This window comes from Pteropus alecto, unplaced genomic scaffold (genome assembly GCF_000325575.1).
Source record: "Pteropus alecto unplaced genomic scaffold, ASM32557v1 scaffold270, whole genome shotgun sequence".
NCBI lineage: Eukaryota > Metazoa > Chordata > Mammalia > Chiroptera > Pteropodidae > Pteropus > Pteropus alecto.
In genome coordinates this window covers 5,376,407-5,388,004 of record NW_006430735.1, presented here as the reverse complement: position 1 = coordinate 5,388,004, position 11,598 = coordinate 5,376,407, and the positions used below count along the sequence as shown (strand labels likewise).

Genomic DNA, 11,598 nt, shown 5'->3' with positions numbered 1-11,598 from the left:
AAGCCTTTGTTCAACCTTGGAATGAATTAAGTCACCCAGAGGGCAAGAGTCCAGGCCATTTGCTCAAACTTCCCCACCTAGTGTCTGAATATCTTAATTCACACTGGTGAGGTTTCAGTAATAGTCCTACTTAATGGCTAAGCTCTCTTGTCCATTTTATCTTTCCTCCACAATGCTGAGAAACTCTGGTTCCCTGGTGCTGACCTTTAGGTAGTGTGAAAGATATAGAGGCCACTGAGGAAATCCCCTACAGAGACAGACTCAAGTCTAGAGAGCAGCTATGGGGGGAAGGGTGATGTGTAATGGGTCTGGTGTGGTACAACCAGTACTCCAGTTTCTTTAAAACTGTTACTTCTAAGTCCCCTCCCCATGCTGCTCCTGACTGTTGTGGGTATGACCTCTATATTACTCCACGAAAAGCAATAAAGTATTTTGTACTTTGTTTTATTTCATTCCGTAAGAACAGGCCTGTATCTGCTTTGCTCACCCCTGAACTCACAATGCTCAGCATATAGTAGATGCTCGACATAGAGTTGTTAAAGAAATGAAGGAACAATTGAGTTACCAAACTGCAAACAACCATCAAATATAAGGATAATGCAAAATATCCACGATTCCTGTCCCCAAATTCACTTTTTTAACTTCTATTGAGTTATGATTTACATACAATAAAATGCACCCTTTTTCGTATACAGCTCTGTGGATTATGAAAAAAGCATAGAGTCATATAGCCACTACCACAAGATACAGAATACACAACAAAAAAATTCTCTTCCTGCCCTTTAAAGGTCAACTCCTTCCCCCACCCCTTCTCCTGGCCACCACTGATGTGTTTTCTATCCTTGCAGTTTATTCTTTGTCCCAAATGTCACAAAAGGTAGACTTTAAGTCTGGCTTCATTCACTTAGCATTACACTTTTGAGATTCATTCATGTTGTTGCATACATCAGTAGTTCATTCCTTTTTATTACTGGGAAGTATTCCATTGTACAGATGCAATGCAGTTTGTTTAGCCATTTGTTGCTAATTTGGATTAGCAAGATAATTTGGATTATTTCCAAGGTTGTTTGCATTTTTTGTTTTGTTTTGTCTTTTGGCAATTACAAGTAAAGCAGCTCTTAACATTTTCATGCAGATTCTTAGAGGGCTTAATTTTTTATTTCACTTGGGTAAACATCTAGGAGTGGAATTGCTAGGTTGTATAGCAAGGCTATGTGTAACTTTATAAGGAACTGCCATATCATTTTCCAAAGATGCTAAACCATTTTACATTCTCGTCAGCAATGCATGAGAATTCCAGGTGCTCTGCATCCCTTGTCAACACTTGGTATTATCAGTTTTTGTTTTTTGTTTTTTCCATGTTAACCATTCTAATAGGTGTGCAAAAGTATTGCGCTATGGTTTTAATTTACATTTCCTGACTATAGTGTTGAGCATCTTTCCATGTATTTATTTGCCATCTATATAATTTCTTTGGTAAAATGTATATTCAAATGTTTTGCCCATTTTGTTCTTAGGTGTCTGTTTTCTTCTTCGTGAGTTTTAAGAGTTCTTTATATATTTTGAAAAAAGTCATTTTTTATCAGATATATGATTTGCTGATATTTTCTACTTGTCTGTGGCTTGACTTTTAATTTGTTTTAAACTTCTCTTGTTTTAACACCAAGTTTCCTCCTCTGACTTTTCAAAGACTACAGAATGGTTTAAGAAATGTAGGTATCTGAAGGGGAAAATCTCCATGGCCCACCTATAATTTGCAGAGGGGGCTTCCTCGGAGGCTCAAGGTTCTCATTGACCAACAATTTCTGATTAAGGCCAATAACCTGGTTCTTTCAGGCTCTGACATTTCAGGAAGTTGCACATGTGTGCACTTCTGACTGTCCTCCCCCTAGCTCCCCCTCCCCTCTAGAAAGATCCTCTTCTCCTTTCAGCTCTCTGCACTGTTGTCTAGAGCAAAGTAGCCCCAACTCTAAGTCAGGAGCTGCCCTGTCAGAGCACAAGGCAGGCTGAGGGGAAGGCACGGAGAGGACTGAGAGGATGGGGAACACTCTGCTGAGGGAAAACAGGTGAGTCTAGACTCCCTAAGATAGACCAGAGTAGATGGGTTAGGGCAATGTTGCAGGAAAGAGAAAAAGAGGTCTGCTCTTGGGATTAGGAGAAGGAAACTGGGTAAGGAATCGAAAAGATTGACATTGCCTACTATATGCCAGCCACTAGGTGTAACTCATTATGGGTTTGGCCTTCTCCTGAGAATCACAGTGAGCAGCTGGTGGAGAACAGCTAAAAAAGGACAGACTTTATCAAAGGATGTCTATGTAACAGACCAGCACCTAAGAAATGGAACGACTTTTTGAGGCCCAGGAAGGAATGCTCTTCTGCCCTCTTAATGCCCCACAAAGAGCTCAAAGACACCACCACCCTTTTAGTCACTATTTAAGTTCAAAGTAAATAACAAGCTGCCTGCCATTATAAGGTCTTGTCTGATGAACATTTCCTGCAACAGGTAAGCCGAAGTCATTGAAATTGGTAGAGAACTTGGCTTAACATTTCTGGATCTCAATTTTCTCATGTTAAATGAAAATAATAATATAATACATACCTTGGAGGGTTCTAGTGTGTGTGATACTAACATAGTGCCTGACATATAGTAGAGATCAACAAATATAAGATATTGGGTTCTTTTGGACCATCATCACTAACATCAAAGCAGCCATTGTAAAAATTACAAAGACTCTCTAGTGTACAAAGTGAGATGGTCCAGAGAGAATGAGTGGGGGGAGGGGGATGATTTTATAAGATTATGTTTAGTGTCCCAGGTCTCAGTTCATGCCACTGGGAGGTAGGACACAGGACCCAAAATGCCACCTGCTGAAAGAAAGCTTTGCAAGCCCGTGGAATGTCTCCTGTCCCTCCCTGAGAGTCAGTGCTGTATGAGACTTCTCCTCCCAGAGCTTCAGAGTCCTTTGTCAATCTGCAACTCTAGCATTCTTTTATCAGATTGTAAATCCCTATTTCTATGTCTTGATGTGAGCGTCTCAAATGTAAAGATTGCTTACTATTCATTTTCGAATTCCTATTTTCTGGCATTGTTTCTGGCACATAGTAGGCACTCAATAAGTGTTTGATAAGTAATCGGAAACATAAAAAAAAAAATAAACATCTTGAGAAGAAAAATAAAACAAAACACAGATATGATGTGACTAAAAAAATCATGATTGCTATAGCATTTGCAATTTTGTTTTTTAAACTTTGGTATGAGGTGGAGGATTATAACATTAATACATAAAAAAAAATGGAAAATGCACAAAGTGTAAAAAAAGAAAAACTGGTAAATCACAGTTATAACTACTGATAACATTAGAAGTATTATCTTTATGTCAATGTCTATATTTTTAGCCATCTGTATTCCTTCATCTAAGAATCAGTAATGTATTTAGTACATTTATATTATCTTTATGTCAATGTCTATATTTTTAGCCATTTGTATTCCTTCATCTGGGTTTTGGTCTACTTTGTTTTAATGAAAGTAAAATTTACATGTACTTTGAAGAAATTAGCCATTTCTCATAAATATTACAAGAAGTGTTTTTTCAGTTTGTGTATCTTCTGCTATCCATAAAAAAAACTTGTTTTTTTATTATTATTATATTTAAACACATTTGAATCTAGAATATTTTTTGGTTTATACCAATTTATGTTTAAAAGTTTTCCTGCATTTCAAAATATGACAAATTCACGCTGTAATTTGTTATGGTTGTATTATTTTACATTTAATCCCATACATTCAATATATGATGTCAGATATAATTTTTTTTCCAAATAATCAGTTAGCCCAGCATCTTCATTTCCATGTTGATTTAAAATGTCTCCCTTAATATATTCAAAAGTCTTACATTTACTTTGATCTGCTTTTCAACTTTACCCTTACCACCTGATTATCATCCAATGAGTGCACCCCCACAATGTCTCTCCAGATCAAATTTGTTACAAAAGCCAGAGAAATTTCCCCTCATTGGGCAGAATGACACCTATCCTTTAATGAAGAGCTCAGAGTCTTAGAGGAAGGAATCTGCCAGAAGCAAACCAACTCCCTCCCACTTACTAGATGGAGGTCTTCAGAAGAGTTGTCTAATTGTTGGCCTGTTTCCTCACTGATAAAAAATAGAATCATAGTATCTACATCATGGATTTATTTTGGCATTAAGTAGTATAACATAAAATGTATGTTATATACATTTCATTAGTAGTATACATAGTAAGTATAACTAGTATAAGTAGTATATATATATAGTGCATATATATATTTATATATATAAAGTATATAGTAAGTAGTAAGTGTACAGTAAGTAGTGTTTGTTAGTTTCTTTTCCTCTATACTCCCAACTTCCCACAAATGAAAAAATGGTTATATAGAAACCCAACACAAACAATAAAACAATTTATTTTCTTAATTTAATATTTTCTTCCCCTTTTATCCCATGTTCTCTGCCTTGGTGTTTTCTGTGAAAGATGGCAATTTACATGAGATAAAGCCAATATTCTCCCTTATACCCGTGTACAGTCCCTGAAACTGTATCGAGTATATAAGCCTCTCTAAATACTGACATTCTCAGGGTAATCATGCAGATTTTAAGACATTTGGAAACAAATGATTTAGGATCGGTCGTGTATGGCAGTTGTTAGAGAACATTGGTAAGCTGTTGCTATTGCTATAGAGAGAATGTCAGATCAGAGATAGTGGTATATACTTTAGGAGGGCGTATTAACAGATGAGAGGGCAACAAAAGGAAGATGAGGTGACCCAGGGTTACACACAAATAGCACAAATGGAGAAAGTGGGAAAGATTGTAAAGAGGTGGCATGCTTGGAGAGGAAATACATAGCTCATTCCTGATGTGTTGAGTTTTAGGTGGCAGCAGAACACTCAAGAGATACCCTGGAATCTGAAAAATCAAAACTTCAAACGAAGAACATCCAGGTGAGAGTAAATCCAACAGAACCTCTCCCATCCTTTGCCCATGAAGAGTGAAGTCTGTTAGTTCCTGGCCCTCACACACCCTACAACACAGGCACTGCTTAGATATAGCAGCAGTTGTAATGATAGTAAATGAAGAGACAACACAAAAGACAAAATTATTTTGAATCTTTGGCAAGAGATGTGCCATTTTGCCAGAAGCCTAATCTAACTTCTAGCAACCAGAAATAAGACCCCTATTTCTTGTTGTCTCTTTGTTTGTCTATCTCAAGTATCTTTATACTCAAGCTTCATCCCAGCCACATCATTTTAAGCTCTAAGGTTCTATTTCTGAGGTGACCACATCCCCCATGTCACTACAATTGTTGAAAGGTTTGTCAAGAGAAATATCTGTGATTACTGTGATGCTGTTAAACCAAGACTTCCTTATCAATCTTTTCTAACCAGGCCTTTTGAATGCCAGGAATCACTAAATGTGGAAATAATGTCCCAGCGTCCAAGAATCCCAGAGGGAAAAGCCAGTTGTTCTGTGCCCTGTAGAGTTATCTGTACTTTCCCCATGGTTTCAAGAACAGCTTTTGAAAGAATATCAACTAAAAAACACCCATTGAGTCAAAGCCTGGGTTAGGAAGTAGGGACCCAGAGATGCCTTCTTAGCAAGTGCATTTCTTCATTGCAAGCTAAAGAGGAGTCATCGAACATATGTTAAAGCATAACTCCAAATGATGAAACAGGCCAGAAGGGCCATGGGCATTATAACAAGGGAGAGATTGGGTAGACTGGAGAGCCAGGCAAGCTTTGTGAAAGAGATAGGAACCAGAAATTGCTGGCACATAGCCTGGTGTCATAGAGATTCATCTGGCCTCCTTCATGGAGGTTATCTGAACCCATTCCAAATGAAAACATCCTAATTGAAAGGAAAGAATATATTGCATAAAAGTTGAGTGGGGGAAATAGTCAATTCAAAAATTATTTTTGCCCATTTTTAACTTTATTTGACCTCTATGAAGTAAACTGTATAAGCATTCTCACTTTATATATTAAGAATGTGGTTCAGGAAGTCCAGAGATACTGATTCAGCCACTCAAAATCAACCATCTCCTTTCATCTCACTCCCACATTCCTTGGTGAACCTGATTTCATAGTATTGGTGTGATTCATTGGTTTCTTTCTGATGTTTCTTGAGCCACAGAAAGAAGAGGTTAAACAAATGGCTTAAACAATCCTGAATATAGCCTGAAGAGGAAGAAAAACTTCAGCCTCTCAGCCCCAAAGGCTCTGATAGTACATAGACCCTAGAGGCTGTCAGAACACTCAGCCACCTTGGCTCCCACAGCCAAGGTCACATGCTGCAGCTTTGTCTTCACTGCCCTTTCCAAGGGAACTCCCTGGGAAAGCTCACAGGGGGACGTATTTCTGGATGTGTTTCAAACTTTTTAACGTAGTGTTACTGGCACATGCAGTACTTTTCGCATTCAACCGTATAGGATTTGACTATGCCTTGTGTTCAGAAAGATGCCCAGAAAGATACTTAGACGTCATCATAGATGTCTGGCTGCAGAGAGAGCCTGAGCCTTTTTGCCATAAAAAAAAGATAAATCCTGCTTATTTAGCTATACCTTGGAGCCAAAGAGGCAGATTTGATAATCTCCTGAGTTGGTCTGTGCTTGGCTAAAATATTTATTGAAAATATATTTACTATGCACCAGACACTGTGGCATATGTTAGTGATCAGATAAATATGGTCCCCAATCCTATGACGCTCATGGTCTAGTATATGAAATAAAGGGAGCATACAATTATAATATGGTATAAATAGGAGAAATTCAGAATGCAATGGAATCCTGTGTAAATATTGCCTAACTTGTACTTGGAAGAAATTTCTAAAATGTCCACACATTTATGCCTTGATTTCCTGGAGATAATTCTTGTATGTCCTTCATCACAAGGGACCAAGGAAATCGGTGGAATTCAGGATGAGCAAGTTTTTTTTCCTTTGCAGGGAATACAGCAGAAAGTTCTTTCCCTGACTAGGAGCTGATTGTGTCATCTTCATATTTCCAAAGCACCAATTAATGTCTTGGAGGATAAAGGCATTCTAGCACGATTGGTGTGTCCAAGTCACCTAGAATGAATACTCTTTTGTCGGGGCAAAAAACTTTTTTTTTTTACAGAAATGGAAAAGGGAAGAGAGTTAACCTAACAAAGCTGCAGAAACCAATCTTCTGATTTGTGTCATCTCTTGGGTATTTTAGATGGTGGGATTGCCACATCACTGAAGGGTATTTCTGCCTTCCATGGTAAGTGGAGCATTATTTTCAAGAGATATTTCCCTAAGTGTGGTTTCAGTGTGGTATTTGCTGTAAGTTACCTGTGAACATTTGGCACACTGATGCTTGTCACTGTCCCTGACACAATCATCTGAAAGCCAGTCAGAGAAGCAATGCTTTGAGTTTGGTGAAAAACAGGAACAATAGTTTCATAGGGTATGTGCTCCTCAAATGGGAAAACCTCAGAAGCAAGGATGAAACTGGTTACCAATGCAGAGAAATACCCCTTAATCACACTGCAAGTCCCAGAATCTCCATGTAGAGAAGCACACATTCTTTCCGTTGCATAAAGAATTTATAATCAGGGTGATCATATAATTCATCGTCCAAACTGGGAAACCTTTGAGAATGAAAGGGATGCTTAAAATAGTTAAGGGTCACTAAGTGATTGATAATGACAATAACTTGACTGAGCAAACCAGGACATGTGTGGTCAATCTCCTTAGAGCAGATGTTCTTTACTCCTGAGATGATCACAGACATATTATACTTACATTCTGTTTTTCCGGGGGTTTGTCCATACAGTGTAGTTACCTCTGTGCTCATGTGAGATTTGTTCGTATGTTTGCTTGCTTCTTTGTTTGGAGATAATAGATTGGGTTTGGGGTTAGAAGTAGAAATAATCATAGCTCCTTAGCTCACATGATATAAAATAAATTAACAATTTGTCAGAAAAATATCTTCAGAAAAGTTATTTGTAACATCATTGCAGTTCTCCATATGTAAATCAATTCCATGTCAGCCTTAGAAAAGGGAAAAGAAAAGAGAGAGAGAAATACAAAGGCATTGATTTCTGCTTGATCTCATCCTGCATTTTTCCCCCTTTTTTCTATTCTCTTATTTCTTTATGCTGAAGAAGGTATTTTTTTCAGATGAAAGAGTCAAAAGTAAGCTTTTATAAGGAATATAATTTCCATTGAGAATTTCTTAATATTGAAATAACCAACTTAATTTCCTTTCCTTTTACAGGAAAAAAATACACAATTTTAAAGCCAAGCAAGATTCCCCAAAGGAAAGTAAGTTATTGCTTTTACATGGTTTTCACTTTTGATAGACTTCTATTTCCAAACCCCGCTTTCTCTGTGCTCCCAAAACTCCTTCGGCATACTTCTGTATAGAACTTGCATATTTTGCTGCAATTTGTCCAATTCATGTCTCTATCTCTCCACTAGACTATTAGCTCATTGAAACAAGAATTGGCTTATTGATTCCTATATCCTTCAGTTAGTCCCTGAGGTCTGGAGGCTGAAGAAGTTAGCTGGAAATAGTAAATGCACAATGAGGAGTTAAGCACTCATAAAGAGCTACAAGGAGGCCAACGTGGGCACAGAGAGCACAGAGGAGGGGCAGGACCTGGTGGCCAAGTTTAAGAATGGGACTTTTGTCTTGAGCACTACAGGAGGTACTGAAGGGCTTTCAATAAGGGGCCAGTACAATCATATTTGCATTAAAGACATCACCCAAGTCACTGTTGGGAGAACAAATTGTAGTAGGGAGTGGCAAGAGCAGATACTGGACGACCATGTAGGAAGCAGATGCAACCATCTCTGTCAACAGAACAGGCTGAAGTTAAGGAGAGAGAAGAATTCAAGAAAGAGAGGATGGTGAATAGTATCACATGTAAGAGAGAGAGAATAAGCAAGTATAGGCCTGAGGACAGGCTACTGCATTTCTAAAGAAAAACTAAGGAGTTTTGCCTTTGCGTCCCTGGGTTTAAAGAGGAAAGTCTATTTCATTCACTCTGAACCTTAAAAACTTATCCTGTAAGGTATGTGAATGAATAATACAGACTTCCTCCTGCCTCTGGACATTTCACCCAGAGGAACTGTGGGTCCTAAAAAACGCTAATCTGCATCTGAGCAAAGCATGGTAGAAATAAGACCGCTAATGCTGAAACTTATGGACACTTTTTTCTGTAGCAATAATCAAGGAAGACCTAGATGGCCATGGGAATCTATGGAGATGTGAACATCTGTGGTGTCAGTGCTGAGGAAATGTAAATCCATGCACTATAAAGTGGCATGCATGGGCACCCCCGCCCCCTCCTGTGCAGGGTGTTACCGTGAGGCTTCCATGTGAAAGCTAAGGTTTGCTTATTGGGCTGGTGTGTTTGTAACAGCAAGTGCTTCTTTGCAGAGTGGCCAGAGCCAGTTGCTTTTAAGTTATCCAGGTTTTGAAAACCTGGCTTGCTTCTATTTGTATCTGCCAGCGGTTTTAAGAATGGGAATGCTCAGCCTAAAAGTTTCTGCCTCTGCAAAGCTTTTCTTGAGCACCAGCTCCTACACCACCACCTTTGCCTTCCGTAAAAACAATAACTTTCCCCTGCATTGTGGATCTCTCTCAGGTCCTTGCCTGCCTCCTGTGCTAGCCTGTGAACCCCTTAACTACAGGGACTGTTTCTGATTCTTTGTGTCCTCAATGCCTGGTACAGAATGGGCATGCAATGAGTTTTGCGTAAGCAAAGAGCAAAGAGGAAGTGTGATTTCTTAACCAAAGATCCACCAAATGTGTCTCTTTCCACTCTGTCTCTCAGCAGGGTTACTGTCTCAGAAGGGTTACTCCAGCTCTTCCTTGGCTCTCTGGTTGCTTATATCTCGGCAATTCCCTCAAGTCTCCCTATGATCTGAAATTCATTGAGTGTTATTTTCTTTCTCCAGATGAAGGAACATCATCTGTCACCAACCAGGTAATATGAACATCTAGGAGTCTTTTTCTCAGATGACAGTAAAAATTTAGACACCCAGATATCAGGAGAAGTTGGCCTCCAAGACTCCTTCTAACCTTAACGTGAAAAAAAGACTTCAGATGCTCATGCTTCTGAGCCCAGGGACCTATGCAGGGCCTGGTGGCAGAAGCAGCAGCTATTTCTGTTGTGCAATTTATCGAAAGGAATTAATACTTATTGAACACTTAGTTTGTGCTAGGCAGTGTGTTGAGTGCTGAATACTCTGGGTAGTATGAGCACTCTGGCTGCCTGGGCTAAGGCTTGGGGTGGGAGCAGCCATTCAGGAAAAATGGCCAAGAAGTGTAAGGTAGATGGTTTGTGGAAAACAGACTTTGCCCAGGGTCGGGCCTGTGTTGAGACTGAAGTGTAAAGGGGCTAAGACGCCAAGTCTTGATGGTAGCTCTCCTTTGATCAGCAGGACAATGCTGACCAGAACTCAGCAGAGGAGTTGTGCTATACCCTCATCAATCACAACATCCTCATGAGAAGGCCATCAGGGACCTCTGCCGAAGGCCATTATGAGAATGTTCCCCACCAGGCTGAGAGGCCCAGAAAGTTGTTGGGAAGAACTGAGACCGAGTACTCGCTTCTTCATGTGCCTTCCACTCCTAGACATCCACCTTTCCCAGAAGATGAATATGAATTTCTCATGCCAAGGAGCATCTCCTCTCACACATTGCAACCTCCACACCTACTTATGCTCCCTTCTGAGGCTCATATTTTTCATTTATAATGAAGTGGTTGGACTGATATTTATTTAACACCAGCAAATAGAAGCTGGAGGATGAGGAGTTCTGGTTGAAGCAGGCATGAGGCACAAAGTCCTCCCAGCTTACTTTCCCACACCCCCCGCATATACATAGCAGCCCTTTCTACAGGGGTCTCTGCAGAACATTGTTTGTAAACAAAGGGCCTCTTAGATCCTATTCAGTATTCAACATCCAAAGATCAACCAACTATCCTGAGCACCACTCTTTGAGAAGGGAGTGACTGTATCTGGTTCTAAGTGGCTTTGGAAATGAGCTGCTTTACTCAGTAGCAGGAGGGGCTCCCTGGTTTTCTATAGCTGTGCACATCACAAAGGGTTCTGCTTCTCTGTCCAAGTTCTTCTTAAAAAATGTCCACATGATTGTCCTCTGAAGTCAAAAGGAATCCTTACCCATCATACTGTACCCAAGGGGGAGTTTACTTATTCTACATGTGTTTGTGGGCCTGATGCCTCATTCATAGACTTCCAGGTGAGTGCCAGTACATTTCTCTCACTCCGTGACTCTAACAATGTCCTTTGCATAAAGTCTTTTGATACTTTGGCCCTGGTGACTTGGTTAGGTACATGGGTTGAATCAGTAAATCCCAGGCCAAGATTTTATATAATTTTATGTATAGTTTTCATCTTTTTTTTTTTAACTTTGTATTTCTCCTCAGAAATCTTAATAAGAAAATCATAGCATCAGAGACTTATAGAGTAGAAAGATCACTGGAGATCCTCTAATCTCATTATCTTTTTTTGGCTCATTAACCCAATGTAACTTTGCAAGTTATTTAGCAGAACTTTATCTGGAGCCTGA

The 11,598-nt window shown here is 39.4% G+C and overlaps 1 protein-coding gene across 1 annotated transcript; it reads left to right on the top strand.

Annotated features, from left to right (window-relative positions):
- The first annotated feature begins 1,983 nt into the window (after positions 1 to 1,983).
- GCSAM (germinal center associated signaling and motility) lies at positions 1,984 to 10,771 on the top strand. Its single transcript, XM_006905496.2, has 6 exons — positions 1,984 to 2,066; positions 4,910 to 4,978; positions 7,231 to 7,275; positions 8,275 to 8,321; positions 9,963 to 9,991; positions 10,446 to 10,771. The coding sequence occupies exons 1-6, from the start codon at positions 2,038 to 2,040 to the stop codon at positions 10,761 to 10,763; spliced, it is 537 nt and encodes a 178-aa protein (XP_006905558.1). The 5' UTR covers positions 1,984 to 2,037; the 3' UTR covers positions 10,764 to 10,771.
- Positions 10,772 to 11,598: the final 827 nt, after the last annotated feature.

Coding starts and splice junctions, on each gene's coding strand:
- GCSAM (XM_006905496.2), top strand. CDS start 2,038: ATGGGGAACACTCTGCTGAGGGAAAACAG. Junction 2,067..4,909: donor ACTCTGCTGAGGGAAAACAG/GTGAGTCTAGAC, acceptor GTTGAGTTTTAG/GTGGCAGCAGAACACTCAAG. Junction 9,992..10,445: donor CATCATCTGTCACCAACCAG/GTAATATGAACA, acceptor TCCTTTGATCAG/CAGGACAATGCTGACCAGAA.